The sequence below is a fragment of the Capra hircus genome, chromosome 16 (genome assembly GCF_001704415.2).
Source record: "Capra hircus breed San Clemente chromosome 16, ASM170441v1, whole genome shotgun sequence".
In the NCBI taxonomy this organism is placed as follows: domain Eukaryota; kingdom Metazoa; phylum Chordata; class Mammalia; order Artiodactyla; family Bovidae; genus Capra; species Capra hircus.
Genome location: NC_030823.1, coordinates 75162963 through 75187207, shown reverse-complemented (window position 1 = coordinate 75187207; position 24245 = coordinate 75162963). Strand labels below are relative to the sequence as shown.

Below are 24245 nucleotides of genomic sequence, written 5' to 3'. Positions count from 1 at the left end.
CATGCTCCGCAGGCGCCATCTGCATACCCTCCTGACTCACGGCTTTAGTCTGCCGCTGGAGCACAAAGGTCTGATTTATGGAAGGCCTTCGCGGGTACATTAAGTTAGGTTAATTATTTCTTCTTATCAGAAGATGAGAGGTTTTTTTTTTTTCTTTTTCTCTTTTTTTCCTTTTTCACTCCCTGGAGTTCATTTTAGTGCCTTCTACCATATAAAGAATTCTTAAGAGCTATTATGAGATCTTTATTATTCACTTGAGGCTCTTTTTCCATTGGAGCTACTTGAAAGAAATCAAGGAGCGAGGATAATAGCGGCTACCCTAACCTGGTAATAGGTGGATTCATCTTTGTTGCCAAGTCGTGGTGGGGGAGTGGATGCTATAATAGTTCTGATTTGGAGAAGCTCTTCAGACTGATAATAACTTAAAAGTCAAAATAGCATTTTTTTTTTTCCAAATCACAGGTTTTATGCCACTCATCGAAATGTTCTTTTGGAAGGTCTTCATTACTGCGTAAAAGGCAGGGAGAATAGAAGGAGTTTTCTTGGGTCCTAGAAAAATATTCAAAAGTATTTTTTTAGATTTCCTAATCTTTTTTCCTATTTTAAGCATTAAAATTACAATTTTTGACTTAAAAATGTAATATAAATGGAATTATAGTTGTGGGTAATGAGATATTTATTAAAAAACATTATTTACTATCCCATGAATTACCTTCCTTACAAATTTAGCTAACTGATAAAAATAAGATACTATTTTTATGTTTTGTTCCCTGGTAGTACAAATAAAAACTTTATTTTATAACGTTTTAGTGTCTTAGAGCAGAAGGAGCTTCAGGATACCTATTTAGGATATAACAATGAAAAAGGTTAGCATCACTGACTCCATAGACGTGAGTCTGAGCAAACTCTGGGAGGTGGTGAGGGGCAGGGAAGCCTGATGTGCTGCAGTCCATGGGGTCTCAGAGGGCCGGTCATGACTTAGAGACTGAGCAGAATGGCAAAGGTGTGTTCAGAGAAGGGTTGAATGGCCACCTCAGGGCCACCTAGACAGCTGGAGATGGGCAATGTGAAACTGGGTCTCCTGATTCTGATTTTAGGTTATTTTCCTTATTCTAGAGTCAAAAAAACAGTTTTGAGATTTTGAAATGCAATATTGATATGCTCACTTGTCAAAAAGAGTTGAAAATACATTCAGTACGTACTAAGAAACACCTGATGTGCTTTTGAAGGTGTAAGTGTGGAGAAATGTTATGGTTCTGTTGAGAATAAGTGCCAGTCCATGGTGGAGATAATTATTTGCATTTACTTAATGTGATATTAAGAAATTCAGTCTGAATTATTCGATGCTTTTTATAATATATTTGCTTTTCTGCTGTTTCTAAGTTACCATTGAGGTAAAAAAATTCTCATTTATCCTTTTTGTCTCTTCCTCCTCATCAGTTTAATTTTTGGCTGCACCACACAACTTGTCCTCATCATTCTTTTAAGTCAAGTTTTTTAAAAATTATAAAGAATACTTCTGTAAGGATATTGTCCTGAAGATTAAGAAGATTGTGTCTTGAACACCTAGGAACCAAATTCTTGTCAAGGTTAATCCAAGTAGCACATTTATTATGTGCCTGCTCTGTATTTGGCACAATCTAGGCACTGAGGCTTCAACAGTAAGCAAAGTGAAGTCCAAACACTCCTGAAGCGTGAATCCACCAGGTGTAGCAGATACAGGCACGAGTGAAGGAATAGCTGTTATGTCACGTGGCGCTGAGGACTGGGGGGTAAGGGAGGAAAGCACGTGTGTGGGGCGTGGGAAAGTGAGAGCAGGTTCCAGTGACGTGCCCGGCGGTCCAGGGAGGCTGTCCCATGAAGTGGGACCTCTCCTGTGAGAGGCCCAAAGACGGCATCGGGGTAAGCTGTGTGAGTGAACGCGGTCTGTATAGGAACACGTTAGACATACACCTGATGGGACACAGTATGGAGATCCCTCAGAAAACCAAACCCAGAAGACCCTCCATGCAGTCCAGCAGTGATGCTCCTGGGCTTTTATCTGAAGAAAACAAAAACACTAACTCAGAAAGATAACTGCACGCCTGTGTTCATTGTGGCATTGTTCACAATACCCAAGATAAGCAAGCAACTTAAGTGCCAGTTACGGATGAATGAATAAAGAAGGTGAGGTGTCTACACACACACGCAGACAATGGAATATTTCTCAGCCATAGGAAGGGATAAAACCTTGCCATTTATAGTAATATGGGTGGACCTGGAGGGTATTATGCTAAGTGAAAAAAGTTAGACTGAGAAAGGCAAATACCCTATGCTCTCACTTGTGTGTTGAATCTAGAAAACAGAACATACATAACAAAACAGAAACAGACTCACAGATACAGAGAACAAGCAGGTGGCTGTCAGAGGTGAGGGGGTGGGAGGAGGGTGGGTGAAATAGGTGAAGGGTGGCTTGAGGCACCAACTTCCAGTTACGAAATGAGTAAGTCACAGGAACGTGATGTAGAGCGGAGGGAATATACTCAGTGGTGTAACAACTTTGGTGACAGATGGAAGCTGGACTTACTAGTGTGGGTCATTTTGTAACATATATTAGCTCAGTATCATGTCTGACTCTTCACGACCCCCTGGACTGTAGACCGCTCGGCTCTGTCCGTGGGATTCTCCAGGCAAGATTACTGGGTGGGTTGCCATCTCTTCCTCCAGGAGGCCTTCCTGGCCAGGAATCAAACCTGCATCTCTTGCGTCTCCTACATTGTCAGGTGGATTCTTTACCACTGAGCCATCTGGGAAGCCCTTTGTAATGTATAAAAATCCCGAATCACTATATTGTACACCTGAAACTAATATAGTATAATATTTTAAGTCAGTTATACTGCAATCAAAAAAAGAAATTTGCATACATGTAAATATTTTGTAAAAAGATATTTTTTGGTAAGTAATACTGGTGTTTCTTTCTGCTATAATTTATAAACACCTCTTAATGTCTAGGTAACTCCTCTTCCACTCAGCTTTTGACTTTCAACCTGGGAGTAGTACTAGTTGTAATCTCATAGAGTTGCTTTAAAGATTATGGATATGTGTACGTGCACACACACATGTATACACATATGTATGTACACGCACATATCTACGTATGAAGTGCTTAGAGTTTTGTCTGCATAAGATTAAATGACCATTAGCTATAAATTTATAATACACTGGATCTATAGTATAGAGCAAAAATTAACATGCCTACCCTTTTACTTTGTTTGAATTAAAAAAATAAATGATTTTAATAAATGCTCGGTATTAAAGAATGCTCAAACTACCACACAAGGCTATGGTTTTTCCTGTGGTCATGTATGGATGTGAGAGTTGGACTGTGAAGAAAGCTGAGCGCCGAGGAATTGATGCTTTTGAACTGTGGTGTTGCACTCATCTCACACGCTAGTAAAGTAATGCTCAAACTTCTTGAAGCCAGGCTTCAGCAATACGTGAACTGTGAACTCCCAGATGTTCAAGGTGGTTTTAGAAAAGGCAGAGGAACCAGAGATCAAATTGCCAACATCCGCTGGATCATCGAAAAAGCAAGAGAGTTTCAGAAAAACATCTATTTCTGCTTTATTAACTATGCCAAAGCCTTTGACTGTGTGGATCACAATCAACTGTGGAAAATTCTGAAAGAGATGGGAATATCAGACCACCTGACCTGCCTCTTAAGAAACGTATATGCAGGTCAGGAAGCAACAATTAGAACTGGACATGAACAACAGACTGGTTCCAAATAGGAAAAGGAGTATGTCAAGGCTGTATATTGTCACCCTGCTTATTTAACTTCTATGCAGAGTACATCATGAGAAACGCTGGACTGGAAGAAACACAAGCTGGAATCCAGATTGCCGGGAGAAATATCAATAACCTCAGATATGCAGATGACACCACCCTTATGGCAGAAAGTGAAGAGGAGCTAAAAAGCCTCTTGATGAAAGTGAAAGAGGAGAGTGAAAAAGTTGGCTTAAAGCTCAACATTCAGAAAACTAAGATCATGGCATCCGGTCCCATCACTTCATGGGAAATAGATGGGGAAACAGTGGAAACAGTGTCAGACTTTATTTTCTGGGGGCTCCAAAATCACTTCAGATGGTGATGGCAGGCATGAAATTAAAAGACGCTTACTCCTTGGAAGAAAAGTTATAACCAACCTAGATAGCATATTCAAAAGCAGAGACATTACTTGGCCAACAAAGGTCCGTCTAGTCAAGGCTATGGTTTTTCCAGTGGTCATGTATGGATGTGAGAGTTGGACTGTGAAGAAAGCTGAGCGCCAAGAATTCATGCCTTTGAACTGTGGTGTTGGAGAAGACTCTTGAGAGTCCCTTGGACTGCAAGGAGATCCAACCAGTCCATTCTGCAGGAGATCAGCCCTGGGATTTCTTTGTAAGGAATGATGCTGAAGCTGAAGCTCCAGTACTTTGGCCACCTCATGCGAAGAGTTGACTCCTTGGAAAAGACTCTGCTGCTGGGAGGGATTGGGGGCAGGAGGAGAAGGGGCAACAGAGGATGAGATGGCTGGATGGCATCACTGACTCGATGGACTTGAGTCTGAGTGAACTCCAGGAGTTGGTGATGGACAGGGAGGCCTGGCGTGCTGCAATTCATGGGGTTGCAAAGAGTCGGACACAACTGAGCGACTAACTGAACTGTGTTGCATTAGAGTTGTGTTTGCCAGCTCTATAGCTTACTGGGGCCTCACTGGTGATCCGCTGGCAGATAATGAGCTATCTGAGGACCCTTTCCTTTAGGCATTGTTTGTAGTTAAAATTATACTTTGTAAATTATCTTTTTGGTGATAAACTTTAAATGAACAGTTTAGTCTTGAGATATGTTAGCAAAAGTATCAAGAATATTGTTACATTTTAATAGTTTTTCACAGGTCTTTCCTCCTTTATATTAAGATGTATTCTGTTAGGACACACTGCTATATTTTTCTGTGTTTTTGAGTTGAATGAATTGGGACGTGATTGGTTGTGTGTTCATCCTTCTGACTTGCACGTTATCCCGTACAGATGGAAGAGTTTCTGGCAACCCTGAACAAGAACATTGATTTTGTACATGCCATGGGCAGACCCTGGAGGTTCAAGCCCTAAGCCAACAGCAGACGAGCGGAGTGCCTCGGCCCCGAGTCTCCTGTATTCAAAGCAAAGGAATAAATCATGACATTACAAGGGTGTATCTGCTGACTTATTGCTGTTTTGTGACTGGGGGTAGGGAGAGATCGCTGTTTAAAGCCGTGTCATCGGCTCTCAAGTCAGCCAGGCATGAAGCCTTGTCATGTGCTCTGTAACTGTGCCTCCCCAGACTTCCCCTAACGAGTCAGCTGGGGCCGTGCGTGCTGTCTGTGGCACCGGCTGCCCGGCATCTGACAGCAGCCCTCTCGTCATCCTGTCAGTGATGTGTTAACTAGAGTGTGTCCTCGTGGCCTGCGGAAGCAGCTACAAGAGCAGCGGCCTGCATGTCGGTCCCACTCTGACCAGCGTTTAGTGAGTGGGTAGCACCCTCGCGGCACCCGTGAGCGCATCAGTCACAGAGCCCTGAGCGCACGCTCCTGTCCTGGCAGGGTCACCAGGAGCACGCGGCACGCCCTGAGTGCCCCGAATGCGCTGAGTCACTGTCCTCTCCTCCTTTGTACCCAGAGGGGGTACGCTCCCCGCAACCCCCCTCCCCCCACTCCCATTAATACCATCCAGGGGCTCTGCAGTGGGATGTCCTGTGATCCCCAGGAAATCGGCGGGCAAAGTGTAGACATCACAGGTTGGGTTGGATGGACGGGGAGTCTGGAGGGGGTCCAGCCCTTCCCTCTGGGCTTTCCGCCGTCTGCACTCTGCCCTGGGCGACACCGCCTGCACCCGCATTCCGCCCTGCAGAAGCGCTTTCTGGAGGCCAAGAGCTGAACAGTTGGGCAAGCAGAAAGATTGCCCGGTCTCCTCCCCACCCCAGACGACGGTCGGCGTGTGTTTCCCCCCTTAACGATTTTAAAGCTACGGCAGAGTGGTGCAGCTAACAGGTGTCACCCCGGCCTCTCAGGGAGAGGTAGTCTGGAAACAGCTTTTAGGCTTTTATTTCTTCCCGAAGCCCACAGCAGCCAGTCACGTCGGCTGACGCTGCAGACAGTGGCTCTGCCTCTCATGTGCTGTTTGACTTGATTCTCTTCTTTGGAGCACTGCGTTTTCATGCACTGCCAAGTGGGTGTGGCCAGAGTGCGTAAGCAGGACTGTTGAGGCTATTGTGTGACACTTTGTGGGAGGTTAACTTCTAAGATGGGAAAACTGCTTGTGTTTGCATCTTCCAAGTCTTGGGGTGATGACAGCTGTTGTTCACAGAAACGAGGACATAAAGGGTCAGAACTGTGGTGGGGTGTGTGTGCACAGTAATTTAATCTTTTAATTGTGACTATCAGAAAAGTTTATAAAATAACCTTTGCACTAATTATGTAGCGTAATATGAAGTGTTCACCTGACATGGAAATTATCAGGATAGAAACGTGTCTTATTGCCCCTTTGACACTTGTCTCTTTGAATAATAATAATTATAAATAGTAATGATGACAGTGATGACATTGAAGGTTTCTTCATAAATTCTGAAGTTTACAAGTTGTAGGGCAATTTCCATACAGTCTTTAGAAAAAGACTTGTGTTCAGCCGTCTTCAGCTAGAAGATTTTAATTTTTTTTTTTTTAAACCTATGCTCAAGTTGTAACTCTGGTGGGAAGATTATCCATCATCTTGTTCCCTTTCAGCTTTATGAGCGTCTGTCACTATATTGAGTCTCGTTCAGTCTGTACAGGAACTTGGTTTGGTACCTTTGGGCCCTCATGTAGTTCTAAGTAGGACACACTGCTTTCTTCTGTTGGAAAGTGGTATTTTCTTCACTGATTGGACGTTTATGGTGCCAAGGGAGGCTCCTGCCTCTTGTTGTGTAGAAACAAACTGATTTATTCTTGGTCATTGAGATCAGTTGCTCCAGCCAGTAGCTTAGCCCCAGTTAGCCTGCTGGTTCAGTGGTATTAAGGGGCCAGAGGGCCAGGTGGCATCTCATTGTCCGGTTCTGGTGGATGTCTCCTGTTGGGAGGTCCAGTCTCCAAACCGGAAGAGCTCTGCTCAGCTGGGGCAGGAAGGAGAACTTGCCCAAGTGGGGTGTTAGGTGTGGTAATGTGAGGGCCACCCCACCTCACCCCTGACCTGTGATCCCGTGTCTTCTGGCTTTGGGAGAAGCAACACCATGAAATGTTTTCTGATTCAGAGTGTGTCCTGCATCATGTAAAACAGAGCTGCCCCCTACCTCCCCTCAAGGGTGCTATTCCCCCACGGCGGACATACCTGGGTCTTGGGCATGCTGCCCCCCTTCCAGTTAGGCTGGTGGCCTCTCGGCTCGAAGTGTGGGTGAGAAGAGTCGAGCCCGCAGCCCTGAGCCTGCCGTGCCAGTTTGCAGTTAGATAGAGAACCCTGAGGATTTGCATGCTGTACGCAGTGCCATGCCCTCAGGGTGTGCTTCTCTGAGTCTGGCGGTGCCATGCTGGCGGAGATGGCAGGTCCTCACTCAAACCTTCATCCAGTGACCTTGAGCCTGATCAGGCCTCCTCCTCAATGAAAGAGGTGCAACGTCCTTAACTGATGACACTGCGTGGTCCAGCTGCTTGCCAGGGAGACCCCTCCCTAGAAGCCTCCTGCCGCCGAACCTCCTGAAGCAGGTCCAGTGGCCCGCCCGGAGCCACCGGAGGTGTCGCCCTGTGGGAGCCGGCCTCCCAGGGCCCAGCATCCATCCACCCTCCTGTTGTGCGTCTCAGGGGCCTCTGCCCCTGCCCAGGACAGCAGAGGTGCCCCAAGGGCCCAGGGCACAGGCAGGGAGCAGAGAGGGAACCTGGGGCAGGGGCAGGCATTAAAGGCACAGCTTCCCCAGACCTGCCATCTCCCCGCCATTTACTGCTGTGATAAAAGTGTCACTGGGAGAGGAGAGCGAGTTAACGATCTGGGAAGAAAACCAGGAACTCCTTCTAGGAGACATTTGGCTTTGGTCGAGTTTTCCAAACAAGAGTGTAGCGGTATTTATTCATTTAGTATTGATAAAATATTATTATTTGCCAGGTACTGGGAATCTCAAGGTTATTTATGATTCTAAGTCGTAAATAATAAATTATATCATGTCAATCAAGGCCTAGGCAGCGTGACTAGGACTCTGATGTGGGAAAGGTAGGAGAGAGAGTGGTAGGTTAAAAGCTGACCCCAGTATCATGCCTGGTTCTTGAAAGGAAGTTGGTGTTTTGTCTTGGAAATACTTACTTGTCGTGTGTGTGTCTGTGTGTGTGTCTTTGAGAGAGAGAGAGAGAGGTCATGCTACAAAATCTGGCTGGACAGACAGGCAGCGGCCAGATTGTGAAGAATCTCATTTGCTAAATTAAGGGGTTTGGATTTTATCCAGCTGACTGTGGGGAGGCAAATAGGGGACATGCTGTGACCAGCTTTGTTTTGGGGACAGGAACTCTGGTGGCATTATATTAATCAAAGAAAACTGAAGTAGGGAAACTCTGACTGACAGGCGTCCAGTGAAAAGGCAGTCACAGTGATTCAACCAGAGTTGGCTAGGTCCTGAATGAACAGTGATCACGAAAGGCAGATGAGGTTGGGGTTTAGAAACATAGCTAATAAGGGGACGTCTGTCATGTGCGGAGCCTGCTTGAAAGCAGATAAGGAAGAGGGGCAAGTTTAGACTGACACATAAAGGGCAGATACTCACCAGGTATTTCCTTAGTGTCTGACGCAGTGGGGCAGAGCCTGCTGTCATTTGCTATGAGTAGGTTGTAACTCTGTGGAGTGTGTGCACACACACACACACACACACACACGTGGATGCTTATGTGCATGTTTACATATTTGTGCTAAGTTGCTCAGTTGTGTCTGACTCTTTGCATCGCCGTAGACTGTAGCCCGCCAGGCTCTTCTGTCCATAGAATTCTCCAGACAAGAATACTGGAGTGGGTTGCCATTTGCTTCCTCGGGGGGATCTTCTTGAAGATCTTCCAGCAATTTAACCCTGGTCTCCTGCATGGCAGGCAGATTCTTTACTGTCTGAGCCGCCAGAGAAGCCCGTGTGTATATATAGGTGCTTCCCTGCTGGCTCAGATGGTAAAAGCATCTGCCTGCAATGTGGGAGACCCAGGTTCGATTCCTGGGTGGGGAAGATCCTTGGAGAAGGAAATGGCAACTCACTCCAGTATTCTTGCCTGGAAAACCCTATGGACGGAGGAGCCTGATAGGCTACAGTCCTTGGGGTCGCAAAGAGTTGGACATGACTAAGCGACTTCACTTCACTTCATACATTTAAAAGTGTTTGAGGGTGTATGCCAAATACACATATATGTACTTTAAGTGTATATGTGAATATTGTATACAATGTAAATAATATAGCATATTATATATATATATGTAGTGTTTCGTTCTCATTTAATTATACGTCATTTATGAATGGTTAGAGTCATTTTGCTCCACTTGTGAAGATTCAGAAACTCCTTTGGGGCTGCCTCCCACCTGTGGTTGTCTGTCTTTCCATTGCTAGTGGTTCACCATCAGTTTTGCTCCTGGTTAAGAGATGTTTGTAGGTTATGATTTTCAGAGATGCCTAATAGTTTTAGAAAATAGGTTCAGTCAGTTAGGTTTTATTTCTTGGTTGTTTGCACCATGTCCCTCAGTATGGTAGTAGTGTGATTATACCAATATTATCTTCTAAAATTAGAGATTTATGTTTCAGTTCACGATTACTCAACTGAAAACATTGGATGATTTTATGTAAGCCAATTTTTTCTTTTATCCTGAGATTTATTACGTAACAGATGAAACAGTTGAACAAGAGTGATCTCCAGGTTTCTTCCTAATTGTCAGTTGCAGGATTCTTTAACTGTATGGTTTACTTCTTAAATAACTGCCTCATTTTTAAAGTATAGTTTGTATATAATTCACATGAACATCCTCACTTGCAGTCCTCTAGAGTCCAGGGTCTGGAACCTTGTGTGGAGAGAAGGCAGGTACGTTTGAGTTATGTTACAGTGTCAGGCTTCTGAATTTTGTGGAAAAGTAGATGGGTTCCTCTAGGAAAAGCAAAACTGCTGCTGAATTGACTTGAAGAGTGTGAACTAGAGAGCAGAGAGAGCGAGAGAGCGGTAAATTTGGTGCGGGAAAGTCGTGTAGGGGGGGAAATGGGTGGGCTGGCGTTGGTGTTTCTGTGCAGTGGGATAGCTGCAGAGACGCAGAGCTGAGGCTCCCTCGCATGTAGGCTCTTTGAGGGCAGGGGTCTGTCTCTCTGGCTTATCATCCTGTCCCCAGCACCAGTAGCCACGTCTGACACCTGTGTTATGTCCCCACGTCTAGTTGTGTGGTCTTGGGCAGTTGGCTGAACTTTGTTTCAGTTCCCCCACCTGTAAAATGAATGGAAGCATGAGTACATGAAAGAAGCAAGCCAGCGAGAAACATGAGAGCTGTTCGGCTGGCCAGCCGCGAGACGAGCAGAGCTTTCCCAGGGACTTGGGTGCAGGGAGGTCAGGATGAATGTTTGGCAGTGAAACAGCAGGACACACCACCCTAAAGGAGGAGGCAAGAGTGACGTGTAAGATAACGTCTTACTATAAAAAAGCATTGAAAACCAAAGGGTACAACCAACCGCTGACCTCTTTCATGATACAGGATTGCTGTTTCAACTTTCAAGGGGAGTGTTAGAGTTTTGCTGTAGTAAGAATGTTTCATAGTTGGAATAACCTTGCAGTTTTCAGGTCGCTGGCTGCTACCTTTCTTGGCCTAAACTTCTAAATGTGAATGTAAATTAAATGCATTTAAACAGATGGTCTCTTTATGCTTTCCACTAAACTTTTTTTTCATTCCATGAGGAATTTATCGCTGCAGCAGTTTATTCTGTGCACCCATAACTGTTTATAGCGCTTAGGTTTCTGAGTTAAATATTGATTCACTTAAAAATCAAATGAAGTCTCCAATCAGTATTTCTTGCATTTTATGCATAAATAAATTCCTAGGGGACATAAACATGTCCCTCAATAATTATTATAGAAGTTTAGTTGCAGGCAGAGGGACTTTTACAGGAGGAAAAAAAAAGGCTCTGGCTAAGAGACACAGAACCCCGAGTAACAGGAGCAGCGACGGGTCAGGATGCGATCTCTACTTGTAAACTGTGTGAATTAGAATCGTGCTGTTTTCTGTTGTGGTCATCACACTCAATGGACCGTCTTCCTGTCGTCTCCTTGGAAATCTGATAATGTGTTTTTTTCCCTCCTCAAAATGCATGTTTACTGAATCACTTAAAACATGGCTTATTTGTATCAGGGGGCTGATTTCCTCTAATAAATATCTAGTTTAACTTTCAGAGCAAAGTGAGATTTCGTATCACACAGGGAAGGAACTTGGGTTTTGCTTCCAACTAAGTATGCTTGCAGATCGAGGTGACGACTCGAAGAATTCTCATCAGCTCCCTCTGTGACATTTTGGAGCAACTGCTCTGTTGGTTTCCTGCAGACTCTGATGCCTGGGGAAAGTTTTTTACATTGCACCTCTATCATAGATGTTGAATTTTTCATTTAAAGGTCAGCTGTTCTTGTTTGTCTGTTCAAAGATTCCTTCTCTGCTATATAATTAGTATAAAATGTTTTCAGCCAGTATGTATTATTCAAAGCCTTATAATGATGGGGATTTTGAATCTTTGTATATCAAAAGCCAGGTTAAAATAATGGTTATTGTATTCTGGAGCCTGCCGTCACTGGTACCCTGGCTTTGCCACTTGGTAGTTGTCTGAAGTGAAAGTTGCTCAGTCCTATCCGACTCTTTGCGACCCCATGGAGTATACAGTCCATCTAATTCTCCAGGCCAGGACACTGGAGTGGGTAGCTGTTTCCTTCTCCAGGGGATCTCTTCCGAACCCAAGGTTTGAAGCCAAGTCTCCTGCATTGCAGGCAGATTCTTTACCAGCTGAGCCACAGCGGAAGCCCAAGAACACTGGAGTGGGTAGCCTATCCCTTCTCTAACGGATCTTCCCGACCCAGGAATCGAGCTGGGGCCTCCTGCACTGCAGGCGGATCCTTTACCAGCTGCACTAGTTGTGTGGCCTCAGGCCAGTGGTGTAACTTTGCTGCAGAGTCCTGGTCTGTAAAGCGGGCATAATGATAATAGTACCTATTTCATAAGGGTGTTGTAGGATTAACCCTGAATGTATGAAGTGCTGAGAATATGCCCGGCCCAGAGCCAGCTTGCGTCATGTAAACACTTACTCCTCACTGTTGTCAGTGACAGCCTAGCCCTTAGACTCATGGCCACAAAGGGAAGGTCCGGTTTCCTTTATACCGTGACTCGGTTCACTGTTAGCAGCCTTTGTTGTTGGATTTCTCTGATTTCACAGGCCCCAGGTCTTGTCTCTTTCACGTGGCTTCCATACATACTTATTTCACAGTTGTACTCTATAGGAAATAAATATCCCTGTGAGTTTCTTTTGTGTGTGTGTTCGTTTGTTGGGACTATATCAGTTTGGCATATTGAGTATGCTTAGTGAAATTATATGTGGATTTATATATTCCTATGCCATTTAACAAAGATGATAGGATTTTTTTCCTTCAACCTTTATTTGATAGCTTTTTTCCTTTATTTGGTACATTTCATTTTTGCTCAGTGACAGCAGTGTATTCCTTCAGTCTCAAGAATGTGATGTCAGTGATATCTTCTGACCCAAACACTGAATCTTCTTCCCCATTCCCTGGTTTCATGAAGAACTGTGGTGGTAGAGAAACAGCTGACAAATGTCTAAAGAGCGATGTAGGGGGTCTAACCCGATTATGAACCTACAGCTACCTCGAATCTTCGGTAATTCTAATCAAAGTAATGTGATTATCTTTTCCCTTTAAGCTTAGAGTAAAACCTAAAAAGTAAGAAGATTCTCCTTATTTCTTGGCTTATTTATCAATCTCATTTTTTTATTTTTTTTAAATTGCCTTGTAGTTGATTTATAATATTTTGCTTGTTTCAGGTGGACCGTATGGTTCGGTGTTTTTGTAGACTCTGCACCATTGGATCGCATTTCTTTACAGGCCTTTATTCTCCAAAGCAAACCTCTACAGCACATCATTTGCTTTCCTCCGTCTGCAAAGTTCTGGAAACGTTCTAGGGAATTGATTTGCTGTGACAGTCAGCACTGTGTTCAGAGGTGCAGACAGATCTCATCTAGAATGAAACCTGGCGTCTTCACCAGGTCCCGGGAGTCTCCTCAGCTCTGACCTGCTTCCTCTCTGACCTTATCCCCTGCTGCCCCGCCGACCCAGTCAGCTGAGCACCCCGCTACTCGGTGCAGGTGCCGAGCCCGCCCCCCGCCCCCCCGCCAGGGCTCCTGGATGCCCCTCTCCCCGAGCGCACCCTCCTTGGCTCCCGTGTTCACGTGGGTCTTGGTGCCCTGTGGCCACGTCAGAGTTTGTTCTCCCCCTCCTGTGCAGGGTGGCCCCTCTGTCCCTCTCTCCCCCATTACCCTGCTTGAGGTTCCTACACAGAATTTACCTCTAGCTCAGACATAAACATATGTTTTACTTGTTTACTGTTTGTTCTCTGCTCTGATGCATCAGCGTCACGGACACAGGGGCTTGTTCTGTATCCCTGTCCCTTGGTTGTTGCTGTTGAGTCATTCAGTTGTGTCTGCCTTTTTGCGGCCCCATGGACTGCAGCACCTCAGGCTCCCCATCCTCCGTCAACTCCCAGAGCTTGCTCAACCTCATGTCCACTGAGTCAGTGATGCCATCCAACCATCTCATCCTCTGTCATCCGCTTCTCCTCCCACCGTCAATCTTTCCCAGCATCAGGGTCTTTTCCAGTGAGTCGGCTCTTGGTATCAGGTGGCCAGAGTATTGGAGCTTCAGCATCAGTCCTTCCAATGAATATTCAGGGTTGATTTCCTTTAGGATGGACTGGTTGGATCTCCTTGCAGTCCAAGGGACTCTCGAAGAGTCTTCTCCAGCACCACAGTTTGAAGACATCAATTCTTCAGTGCTCAGCCTTCTTTACGGCCCCAACTCTCACATCCATACATGACTACTGGAAAAACCATAGCTTTGACTAGACAGACCTTTGTTGGCAAAGTGATGTCTCTGCTTTTTAATATGCTGTCTAGGTTTGTCACAGCTTTTCTTCCAAGGAGCAAGAATCTTTTAATTTCATGGCTGCAGTCACTGTCCACACTGATTTTGGAGCCCAAGAAAATGAAGTCTGTTTCTGTTGCTTAGTAGAAATGTATGATGGCACATGGCAGGCACTCAAAAACTTTGTTGAATTAAGTGACTAAATTATTGTGATATTTCCAATTTCACAGTTACCTACTGTGCAGTAAATCTTTCCGAGATTATCTTTAGATAGATTTTGAAGGTGGGTCTGAATTATTGTCTAGGTAAAGTGTTCTATTAATCATCTGTATGGAAAAAAACAATTCTTAACCATTTCTAAAGATATGAAGTGTTAGAATTGATCTGATCTAAGAATAAAGAAGTTTTCTCTGAGACCATGTTCACAGATCATATAGCATGTATTTCTCAAAGATGAGGAAACTGGGGTCTGCTTCTGTGTGCGGGGGTGTGTGTGTATTTGTGTTGTGGGTGTGCCAGTTACACAGCCTCAGCGGCAGTGCCCTGTCTGTGAGGTAGTTCATTGTTACTACCTTGTACAACATTGTTATTACCTTGTACCATATAACTTCTTACTTTCCTAGTAAATTTATTTTTTCTTGTTTTTTTTTTTTTTTTTCACTTACTGCCTCACCCACAAGCATGTGCTGTGATCGTATATTCTCTGCTTTCTTAAGTCACATAGTTGTTACACGGTGCTGGGTGGACATGGACGATCTTGTGATACATTTCTGCCTTCTTTGGAAATCTCCGCTTGGATGTCTCCGCGTTGACAGAATCAGTGTTTGCAAGAGCAAATTCCTCGAAGTTCTACCTAAACCTGGCACTTTTGTTGCATTTCTTTAAGCACTTCATCCTGGTTGCTTAGGCCAGAACCTGTGCATTGGTGGGGGAAGTATTTCACCCCTCCCTGTGGCCGATCCCTTGCATCTGGGAGGTTGTCGAATATTGCAGAGCTTCCTTCTTTCCTGGAGGGTCTCGATTAGCTGGTGTGACCCTCTTACCAAATGTTGGCTTTCGCAGAAAGTTTCTGACTTTGCTTCTTGTTGCAGAAATCGTCCTCTAAGAAACCAGTCAGATTCATCAGATGACACTGTGTCTTATTAGCGAGCAATTCATGACTTCCCTTAGGGATGACCATCAAGGGCGTAGGGGGAAAGTCTGTAGTATTTAATACTGTGCTTTGGACTCTGGTGTGCCCAGTAAATTAGCTTAATGTTGTTATAATTCCTCGTTTTGAGAATGCATTTTCCCTCCTGTTACACAGTTAATTATTTTCTCAACAATGAAAAAGAATACTTTCCTTTTAAAAACAGTTTTCAATGAGCTGTTTTAAAAAGCCATCTCTCTGCAGATGTAGAAATCGAGTAAATTAAGTGCCTTTCACAGCTCTGTGAGTGCTTTTAGCCCATCAGGTGACACTGAAGCTTTTAAAGTTGCCTCATTCACAGCCAGGGAGCACAAGCAAGCTAAGAATTGACACCGCTGAGATCAACCCCATTTTCATTTCCCTCTGGTTCAGATATATAAGAGAAGTCAGTGTGGTCTGAAATTGTTAAAGAGAAGCATCTGAATGCCTCCTAGTGGTATACTGTGTGGGCTAATTAAGAAATTTAGAAATAATATTTTAGATAAATATTTTAAATTATTAAAACTTGTAAATGCAAACTACTAAAACCCTGTGATGATAACATTCCAAATGGAACAAATACATTTTTTGCTATATAAAAAGTAATTCAAAATCTTAACCAGAAAAAATATAATACATATGATGAAGATGACTGTACTTTTAATCGATATTTTTATGTTTTTGGTTCAGATTAGATTATTGTAACCGACTTTTTAAAAAATTTAGTGGAACTATTTTGCACTTAAATATAGACAAATGCTGCTACTAAGATTGAATTGCTTTGTTTATATTTATCCCTTCAATTTGATTACCATATAAACTTTAATTTCTTTGTATGATAAAATAGAAATTTTGTGGTGCATTTTCAGATGGTTTTATTTTTAAATTCCATTTTTCAAGTCAAATGAAAACTTTTATTCATTCAGTGTCTTGAAAATGCAGACTATAGTAAAACTTTAAAATGAGGAAGAATGCTGATTTAAATATTTCTTTAAATGCTAAAAAAAAAATAGGCCTCAAGACTTACAGAAATATAATTTAAAACGTGAACAAAGTCACAGGGAAAGAATTCTGATGAGGGTCAGTGAGGGTGCGGTGGGGAAGCAATATCCCTTTGTTAAGCATTAAAAAAATATTTAATTAACTGCTTGCCAAAACAAAACAATTAAAATGGCAATTACCTTTAAAATAGCATCAGTGTATTTGCAGCTGTTGTGGTATAAAGCTAGGAAGCACGATGTTAATCTGAAAGGAGCAGTTTAAATATGAAATTATGATGTCCTTGGCTTCCTGTGGTACAGCTGTCGAGCTCGGGCAGCGCGCTGGTCAATGGTGACATTCTCCGTGTCAGCGAGCAGCGTCTCCTGATACCATCACCCGCGGTTCACACGTCGCGGCATCTCCAACTGTCGAACGCTGGGTCCCCCGGCGCTGCCGCAGCTTCCAGGCTCCCCCGCCTGGCTCACGTTTCATTCTTTGGCAATTTGCCCTAATGATATCCCTGCGGAGCCCCCGGCCTCGCCTCCCCCCCGGACCGCATCCCGGCGCATTCATCCCGGGCAGCACACGTTGTAATTTCCCGCAGTTCCTCCTAAGATGCTGGCCTGGTGTTTCGGGTTTACTTAGGTTTTTAGTTTTGACCCCACACAGTCTATGTCAGGAAGCTATAACCGTCCGTGTAAGATGCCCAAGAAGCTACTTTGCTGCTTATCCATTTTTCAGGACGGTTTCTGAAACATGAGACTTTTTTTTTTTTTTTCACAAGCAGAATTGATCAAGATAATACGATTCAGGATCATGCATGGCTTTCTGAGCATGGTCTGTCTGTGATAGCTTGAGCGTGGCTCCGTGTGGAGCGTCAGTGGCCACTCACTGCTGTTTCCCTTTTACGCTTTCCAGCTAACCGCCTGTCTCCACGGCTCGGTGGCCCTGCTGTACCCGATGTACTGGCAGCACATTTACATCCCGGTGCTCCCCCCGCACCTGCTGGACTACTGCTGGTAAGTTGGCCCTGCCGGCTCCCGTGGGCCCAGACGAGGACTGGGAGACGCCGCCTCAAAACCCGACATGGAGATCAGCAATAAGTGTTAAAAGGGGTTTTATGAAGGGCAGAGTACTTCTTTCCAAAGGTAGCAAGAATCTATTCTTGGCAAACATGAAGTTCTTTAGATTTCCTTGAGTTTGTTCCACAGTCATTGAGATAATTAAATGCGCAGATACAAGCTGACCCAGTCTTAACAGGTGTGGTTAGGAACGTCTTGCAGAAGTTGTAGTATCAGTCAGAGAGCCCGTGTCCCAGGAGTCAGAATTTGTCTGCAGAGTCTTTGAGAATCCGGGCTGTCTCTGTCGGGGCACATGTTCATCCCCTCCACCCCAAAGCATGCTTTCCCACACACGCTTACCCCAGTAGCACACCTGGTACCAGGTACCTGTGGAGGGCTTGCCTCGAATGCAGGGTCTCCCTGAGTTCCTGGTGGTGAAGTCAAAGCCTCAGCCTTGGGCCACCGTGAAAAGCAGTGTTGACATGTGTGGGAGTAATTCTGAAACACTTGGCATCAGAAACACCCGCCGGTGATCTCACAGTCTGAATTCCGGTGGGCCTCCAGAATTGCCCCTGTCCTACTCCCTGGAGGCTGATGGAGAATTAGACCCTCACACAGCAGCCCTGTGGTCTTCCTTGGGACTTGGGGCAATCATCTTCTGCAGGCAAAGCTCATGAGACGTCAGATGAAAGTTTTTACTCTGAACCATCCATGTGCACATGGCTTCCCTGCTGGCTCAGGTGGTAAAAAATCTGCCTGCCAACCAAGAGACACAGGTTTGATCCCTGGGTCGGGAAGATCCCCTGGAGAATGAAGTGGCAACCCACTCCAGTATTCTTGCCTGGGAAATCCCAGGACAGAGGAACCTGCTGGGCTATATAATCCACGGGGTCGCAAAAGAGTCGGACACAACTGAGTGACTAAAACAAGAGTCCCCATATGTGCACACACACATGCACAGAAAGGCAATGATTTTGACCATGATATATTTGTTTTTATCACAACCAATGTTACTTAAAAAAACAGCTCTTTTAGAAATGAAGTAGTTATTTTATTTTCTGATTTCATGAAAAGCGCATCAACTTGACGTGTTTAAGGGTTGAAGTGATCTAAGTTCATACAGTGAGGTTTTCTGTCAAGTTTTTATGACCAGGCCTCTTCCGAACAAATGATTTTAATGACAGTACGTATATTTGACCGTATGTCAATTAAACCCACCTATTGTGGGCTTCCCCAGCGTGGTGATGTTACTAGTATTGATGATGCCGTGAAGTGAGTTTCCAGTGACTTCCCACTGCCATCCTGCCCTTTGGGTGCTGGGAGGCAGAAACAGTTTGGAAGGAGACTGTAGGTATGTGGTTTAATTCTACTGAAAAGCATCACACACACATCTGAGAGTATAGCTGGCTCTAGAAATAGCTGTCTTGGTACTCACTTTAGAGCCTTCTTCTCTCACCAGTGTACTTAGAATAGACCAGCATCCTCGAAGTCGGGAACCACGATTCTTTCACATCAACATGTGCAGTAGATCTTTGCACATAGTATTCAGCAATTAAAACTTACTTATTTTCAATAATTTTGACAAAAGTATTAGAAAATGCATTGCTACATGATTTTAAAAAATCTATGCCAAAGGGGAGAGTCCCTTGGACTGCAAGGAGATCCAACCAGTCCATCCTAAAGGAGATCAGTTCTGGGTGTTCATTGGAAGGACTGATCTTGAAGCTGAAACTCCCGTATTTTGGACACCTGATATGAAGAGCTGACTCATTTGAAAAGATGGTGTTGCTGGGAAAGATTGAGGGCAGGAGGATAAGGGGGCGACAGAGGATGAGATGGTTGGATGGCCCCACTGACTCGATGGACATGGGTTTGGGTGGACTCCGGGAGTTGGTGATGGACAGGGAGGCCTGGTGTGCTGCAGTCCACGGGGTCGCAAAGAGTCAGACACGACTGAGCGACTGAAGTGAACTGAGTGGTTCAAGAACTAATGCTTCTAATTGTGAGGTTTAAAATTACATTTTGTCATACATAATATTAGTGCTATTTTAATTTTTCTGTAGAAAATGTTCTGAAATCTTAGGAGGTAAAATCCCTTCAAGTTCCGTTCTCTGTAATGATGACACGTTTAAGACTTGCTGTAATGCCGTGTTTAGAAATGATCACTAACTCTCTCCAGAGATGTCTTCCTGATGCTTTCTAACTCTGCCCACATGTCCTTCTTTTTCGGCTGCTTCCCCTGAAATGAAGGAAGCTTGTTTCGTATCCAAGTCTTAGTCATTTCTGACCTCTGAAATAGCCCCTTTAGGACAGGTTCTAACAGCCTGCGTGCTAGGCACTTTCCTGGTCCAGAGAGCAGAGCCATGGTATCAAGCAAGAAGTTATCTGAGAGTTCCTAAACCTTAAGGTCACCATGACGGACTCCACTTCTAACATAGGAAGTGGGTTTTTTTTCCAGAATAGCTGTCTAAGGCTCCAGCTCTCTTTCCTTGTCAGAAAGTCCCGCAGACTGAACTAAGAAAATGGTTTTCTTCTTTCTGCATCTTGGCCACTGATCCTGGCGTCGCACTGATGTGTGTGCAAAAGGGAGAAAAATTTGAGATCGTGCCTTCAATCTCATATTTTTTGAGTAAAGAAATTTTTATATCCCACTCCAAAAATGGCACTAGGAAGATGTGATGGGGTAGTTGTGTATTTGCCAACTCTTGAAGGTGGTTGGACTTGCCCAGTCCCGAGGCAGTCCTGGCCCCTGGAAGCGGTGTCTGTGGTGTGGGCTAGACTCGGAGGGCCGCAATGCCATCTTGTGACCGTGGGTGAATAGCGCATCTAGGTCGGCTGACGGAGGCTTGCTCATTGGTCAGCTCATTCCTTCATTAATCCATCCCTTTGTGGACCTGACATTTAGTAAATGTGTGTTTGCCAAGCCGTGAGTATGTAACATAACGACTAGGACTTAGTTTCCATCCCCTGGGGTCCCCAGATAGGAAGACCTTCCCATGTTCGTGCACAGTGCACACGCAGAGCCCAGAGGAATACCGTGATGCCGTACAGGCTCATCAGAGAACCCTGATCGGAGCGCCCGGGAGAAGTGCCCACCGTCTGCTAGGGTAGGAAACGACACCATCTGTGTTTCCCCTTCTTCTGCCAGTATAAGGGGGAAATGGGGAGCTTCTGTGTAACGGGTGTACAGTTCAGTTATTCAGCATGATTAAATCCTAGAGATTTGTATAACATTGTGCCTTTACTTACCAGTTACTCTATTGTAGACCTAGGAATTTGCATGGTAGGTATTGATACACAGAACAGAACAGAACACGAGAAGAGTGCTTTAATGTAGGAGGCCTAGAGTGATGTTGCCACGTGGCCTAACCTTCTGAGTCCTGAAACACCCCCGAGGCACCGTGAGGCCAGTACCAGCGTGATTGTTCATTTCTGTGATAATGGTTGAGTCACTGTTTGTGTGTTCTCTATCTATCTGATTCTTCTTCTTTTTTTTTGAAAAGAGCAGATTTAGCTTCTAAGAGAATAGTTTGTTTGTTTTTTTTAATGGAAAATTATTTTGTTTAGACTACCCTAGGTTAATAGAGTACTGCTGTTATAGTCTACCCATGGGTGGCCTCTATAAGAAAAACCTAAAAAAGAAAAAAAGCTACTACAAAGTAATTATTTTTTTTTCAGTAAAGATTAATTCCTACCAAAAAGAGGCTGCAGTCATAATAGAGCCTTCTGTATCCTGTCTTTGCAAAATCATTCCATTGACAGAAAAATCTAGGATAGTTTTACACATAGATGATAAAACGTCTGTGTTGCCAAGGATCTTTCCCTGACTTATTAGTGCCCTAATCTAATTAGGAGATTTCAGCTGGGGCAGCAGAATTACCTTTCATGAGATTTGGCTGACTTAATATTAGGATGTAGGCAATCCAGTTTTCATGAGGATGAAATAACTATTGAGTTTAATCTGTATTCTGAAAAAGCACCATAATTATTTTAGGATGGTGTGCTCTAGATTAATAATGTTTGCAGCCCAACATGTGTGTATTCTGGATTTTTCAAAAGTTAGTGAGATAAAACTACATAGAGATATCCTGTGATCCCATAGAAAAAAGTATCAGTTACTTTATGGGTAGAATTTTGTATTGGCTTTTTATTCTGACTTAACAGTTTTTGTAAATATGTTTATACTTCAAGAGATAACTAGCTTTCATGAGGCTTTAAAAGTGTTATCTAAGGTATATTTGATAGGACTTCAGTTGGTTAGCTATTACTTTTGTCACTGATTTTTTAAAATCTGATGTATCCTGCCCTTCAACATAAGTAAAATAGATATAACATTTATTATATTAAACTGTGCTTTGAGATCTGAGATTCCATGGTCTTCCTGTCTTATGAACCTTGTGGTCAGGTTTCCTAACCTGGAGTGAATTGGAAAATTGTGCAGTAACTTTAATTTGTACAATTTTGTGAAAGTTGCCTGAACCCGGTCATGGGAGCCCAGAGTAGTTAGAGGCACACATTTTCTATCTTCCGTGGAGTCCCAGAAGGAATCCTAGGGGTGAGAACTTGGATGGGGAACCAACTAGCCTTCTTTTATTTAAACAAAAGTTCAACAGTCCACATTTATTCCTTCTCTCTCCTTTTGAAGGCAGAAAATCTGTTGGGTCTTCAGGATATCTAGGCCTATAAACAGTTCTCGACTTTCAGTCAAATGAAATATCCAGAATATCAGATCAATTCCAGATGGCTCATTGCATAGAAGTTAAAAAAAAAGGAAAAAGAAGGAACAGAGTTACCGAAGACAAAGACAACTGGGAATTAAAGTCTAGGACAATATGACCAGGCGAATGAGGAGTTAAATAAGAATTGGAGCCGTTCTTACTTTTTGTGAATTCTGGATGTGTGGATGTTAGTGCCAAGCTATTCATGAACAAATTAGGAACTCTTTGAGGTTACTCTGAAAACTGTGGGTCTGCCAAGGTGCCAGTTTTGTCTGGTTCTCAGTAGCAAAGTGGACATGCCAGACTTCGGCCAGCTCAGTTCTAATAATGACAGGAATGTTTGGAATATTATGCAGATCCTTGGGAAAAGAATATGATCTGTTTTCATTAACAGAAAAGGTTTGCATTAAGTATCACACAGAGATGTATATAAAAGAAATGCCAAAATGTTTTATTTTAAAATAGCTACTAGCTTGCATATCTTCTATCACATTTATAGATACTTGTTGGTTTTCATGTTTCCTTGTTAAATAATAATTTCATTTTGAAACGTTGAGTTGAATAGTTTCCTCGCTGTCTTTCTTGAGAAATATTTCTGAAATTACTAGTGAGGCTTGGCTTTGTGTATTGTGAGCTTCATTTAATGTCTGTATCCTCTGCTGGGATGTCAGCCCCACAAGGGCGTGTGCTCTGCCTGTCCTGTTATTGTGCCCTCATCCCTTTGCCAGGCGGTGGCACCTGGGTCTGCTCCACATACTGCACTGAAGTAATTAACATCACTCTGAAAATTATTAGACAATTTGAAATTTATTAAAATGATAACTTTAGTATCATTATAAGTTAAATTTTATTCATTTAATATTATTACTAAATATAATTTTATATGACAGTTGAAAGTGGGATACAGAAGAATGTATGAAGTTTAAATAAAAGGCACAGGACGTGAGTTGAAAGATAGCAGAGAAATAGGATGGTGAGAGTGGTGGAGGAGGAGATTTTTTATCTGTGCATCCTCAGTTCCCAGACTGTACCTGGCACACAGTAGTTCTCAGTAAACACATTGTGACTGACTCAAACATTTTGGTGGTATATTATGTGTGAAATCATGAATATATATTGATAAAATCATGTAAGAATCTAATTAAATAAAAAATTATACAAATAAGTGTGAATAAATTTGATGATTCTTTAAAATATATTTGATAGGAAGTATATGGAAAAGATCCATCTTAGACGATGGGAGACCCTAATATTCTCCTTATATTAAAAAAGGTTTTTTACACATTATAACTCTTGATTTAATTATGATTCTGTGATTTTATGTACATCAACCTTAATTTGAATATATCAGTGGCCTCAGATTAAATTTGAGTTTTCTGAATGGAGTAATTTTAACTATGATGTGCTATGTTAGAACCACCCATTTATCAATGTATTTTCTAAAGCAGTCTGAATCACTGTATCGTTGTTTCAGTTTTAATGAACTCTGTGAACATATACGTGTGTATTTTTAATTTAGTGCCCCCATGCCGTACCTGATTGGAATACACTCCAGCCTCCTAGAGGTGAGTATCTTTCAGACATGAGATAAATTAATTCGTAAAAGTAATAGTTAAAACAGTTGTGTTCTGAGAGAATATCAGTTGAATAGTTCAAGGAAGTAACCAGCTGCATATTTAGAGTATATGTACGTGATGGTTTTCCAAAAGGTGATATTGAAATAATTGTATTTAATCAGTACGCACAGGGCTATCTTCAGGGGCCTGAGACCCCCCGAAAGTAGGTTCTGTTTGGTTGCAGTCATGTGTTAAGTTTTAAATACTAAAAACTTAGTATTTGAACCATTTTCTTGATGATGCTTGAGATATTTTATATCTGTTTCTCTTTCAGAAGATGTATTTCTATATTTTAAAAGCAGAAATTTTTGTAATTATGAATCATAAAGGGTAAATTTTTATTTTGTGAACTTCACTATAATCCATTGTATCAAAATTTTATCAAAAATGTATTTTAATACACTAATCATGAACTTTTAAATTAGAATATAGCTTTGCAAAAATTTTAATTTTCAGTCCTGTTGGGACTTAAAATGTAGGTTGTTTTTTTTTTTAACTGTCATCTCAGTGACTTTTGTCATTTATTATCACTGTAATGGAAAACCTTGAACTTTA

The 24245-nt window shown here is 43.0% G+C and overlaps 1 protein-coding gene across 4 annotated transcripts in view; it reads left to right on the top strand.

Moving 5' to 3' along the window:
- Positions 1 to 24245, top strand: part of DENND1B (DENN domain containing 1B) — a 271053-nt gene that overhangs the window by 149314 nt on the left and 97494 nt on the right. For all 4 annotated transcript variants that reach the window (XM_018060808.1, XM_018060806.1, XM_018060809.1 and 1 more), the window contains 2 exons: positions 17214 to 17314; positions 23594 to 23639. In XM_018060808.1, coding sequence (XP_017916297.1) covers positions 17214 to 17314; positions 23594 to 23639 — 147 coding nt within the window. The remainder of the gene's footprint in view (positions 1 to 17213; positions 17315 to 23593; positions 23640 to 24245) is intronic.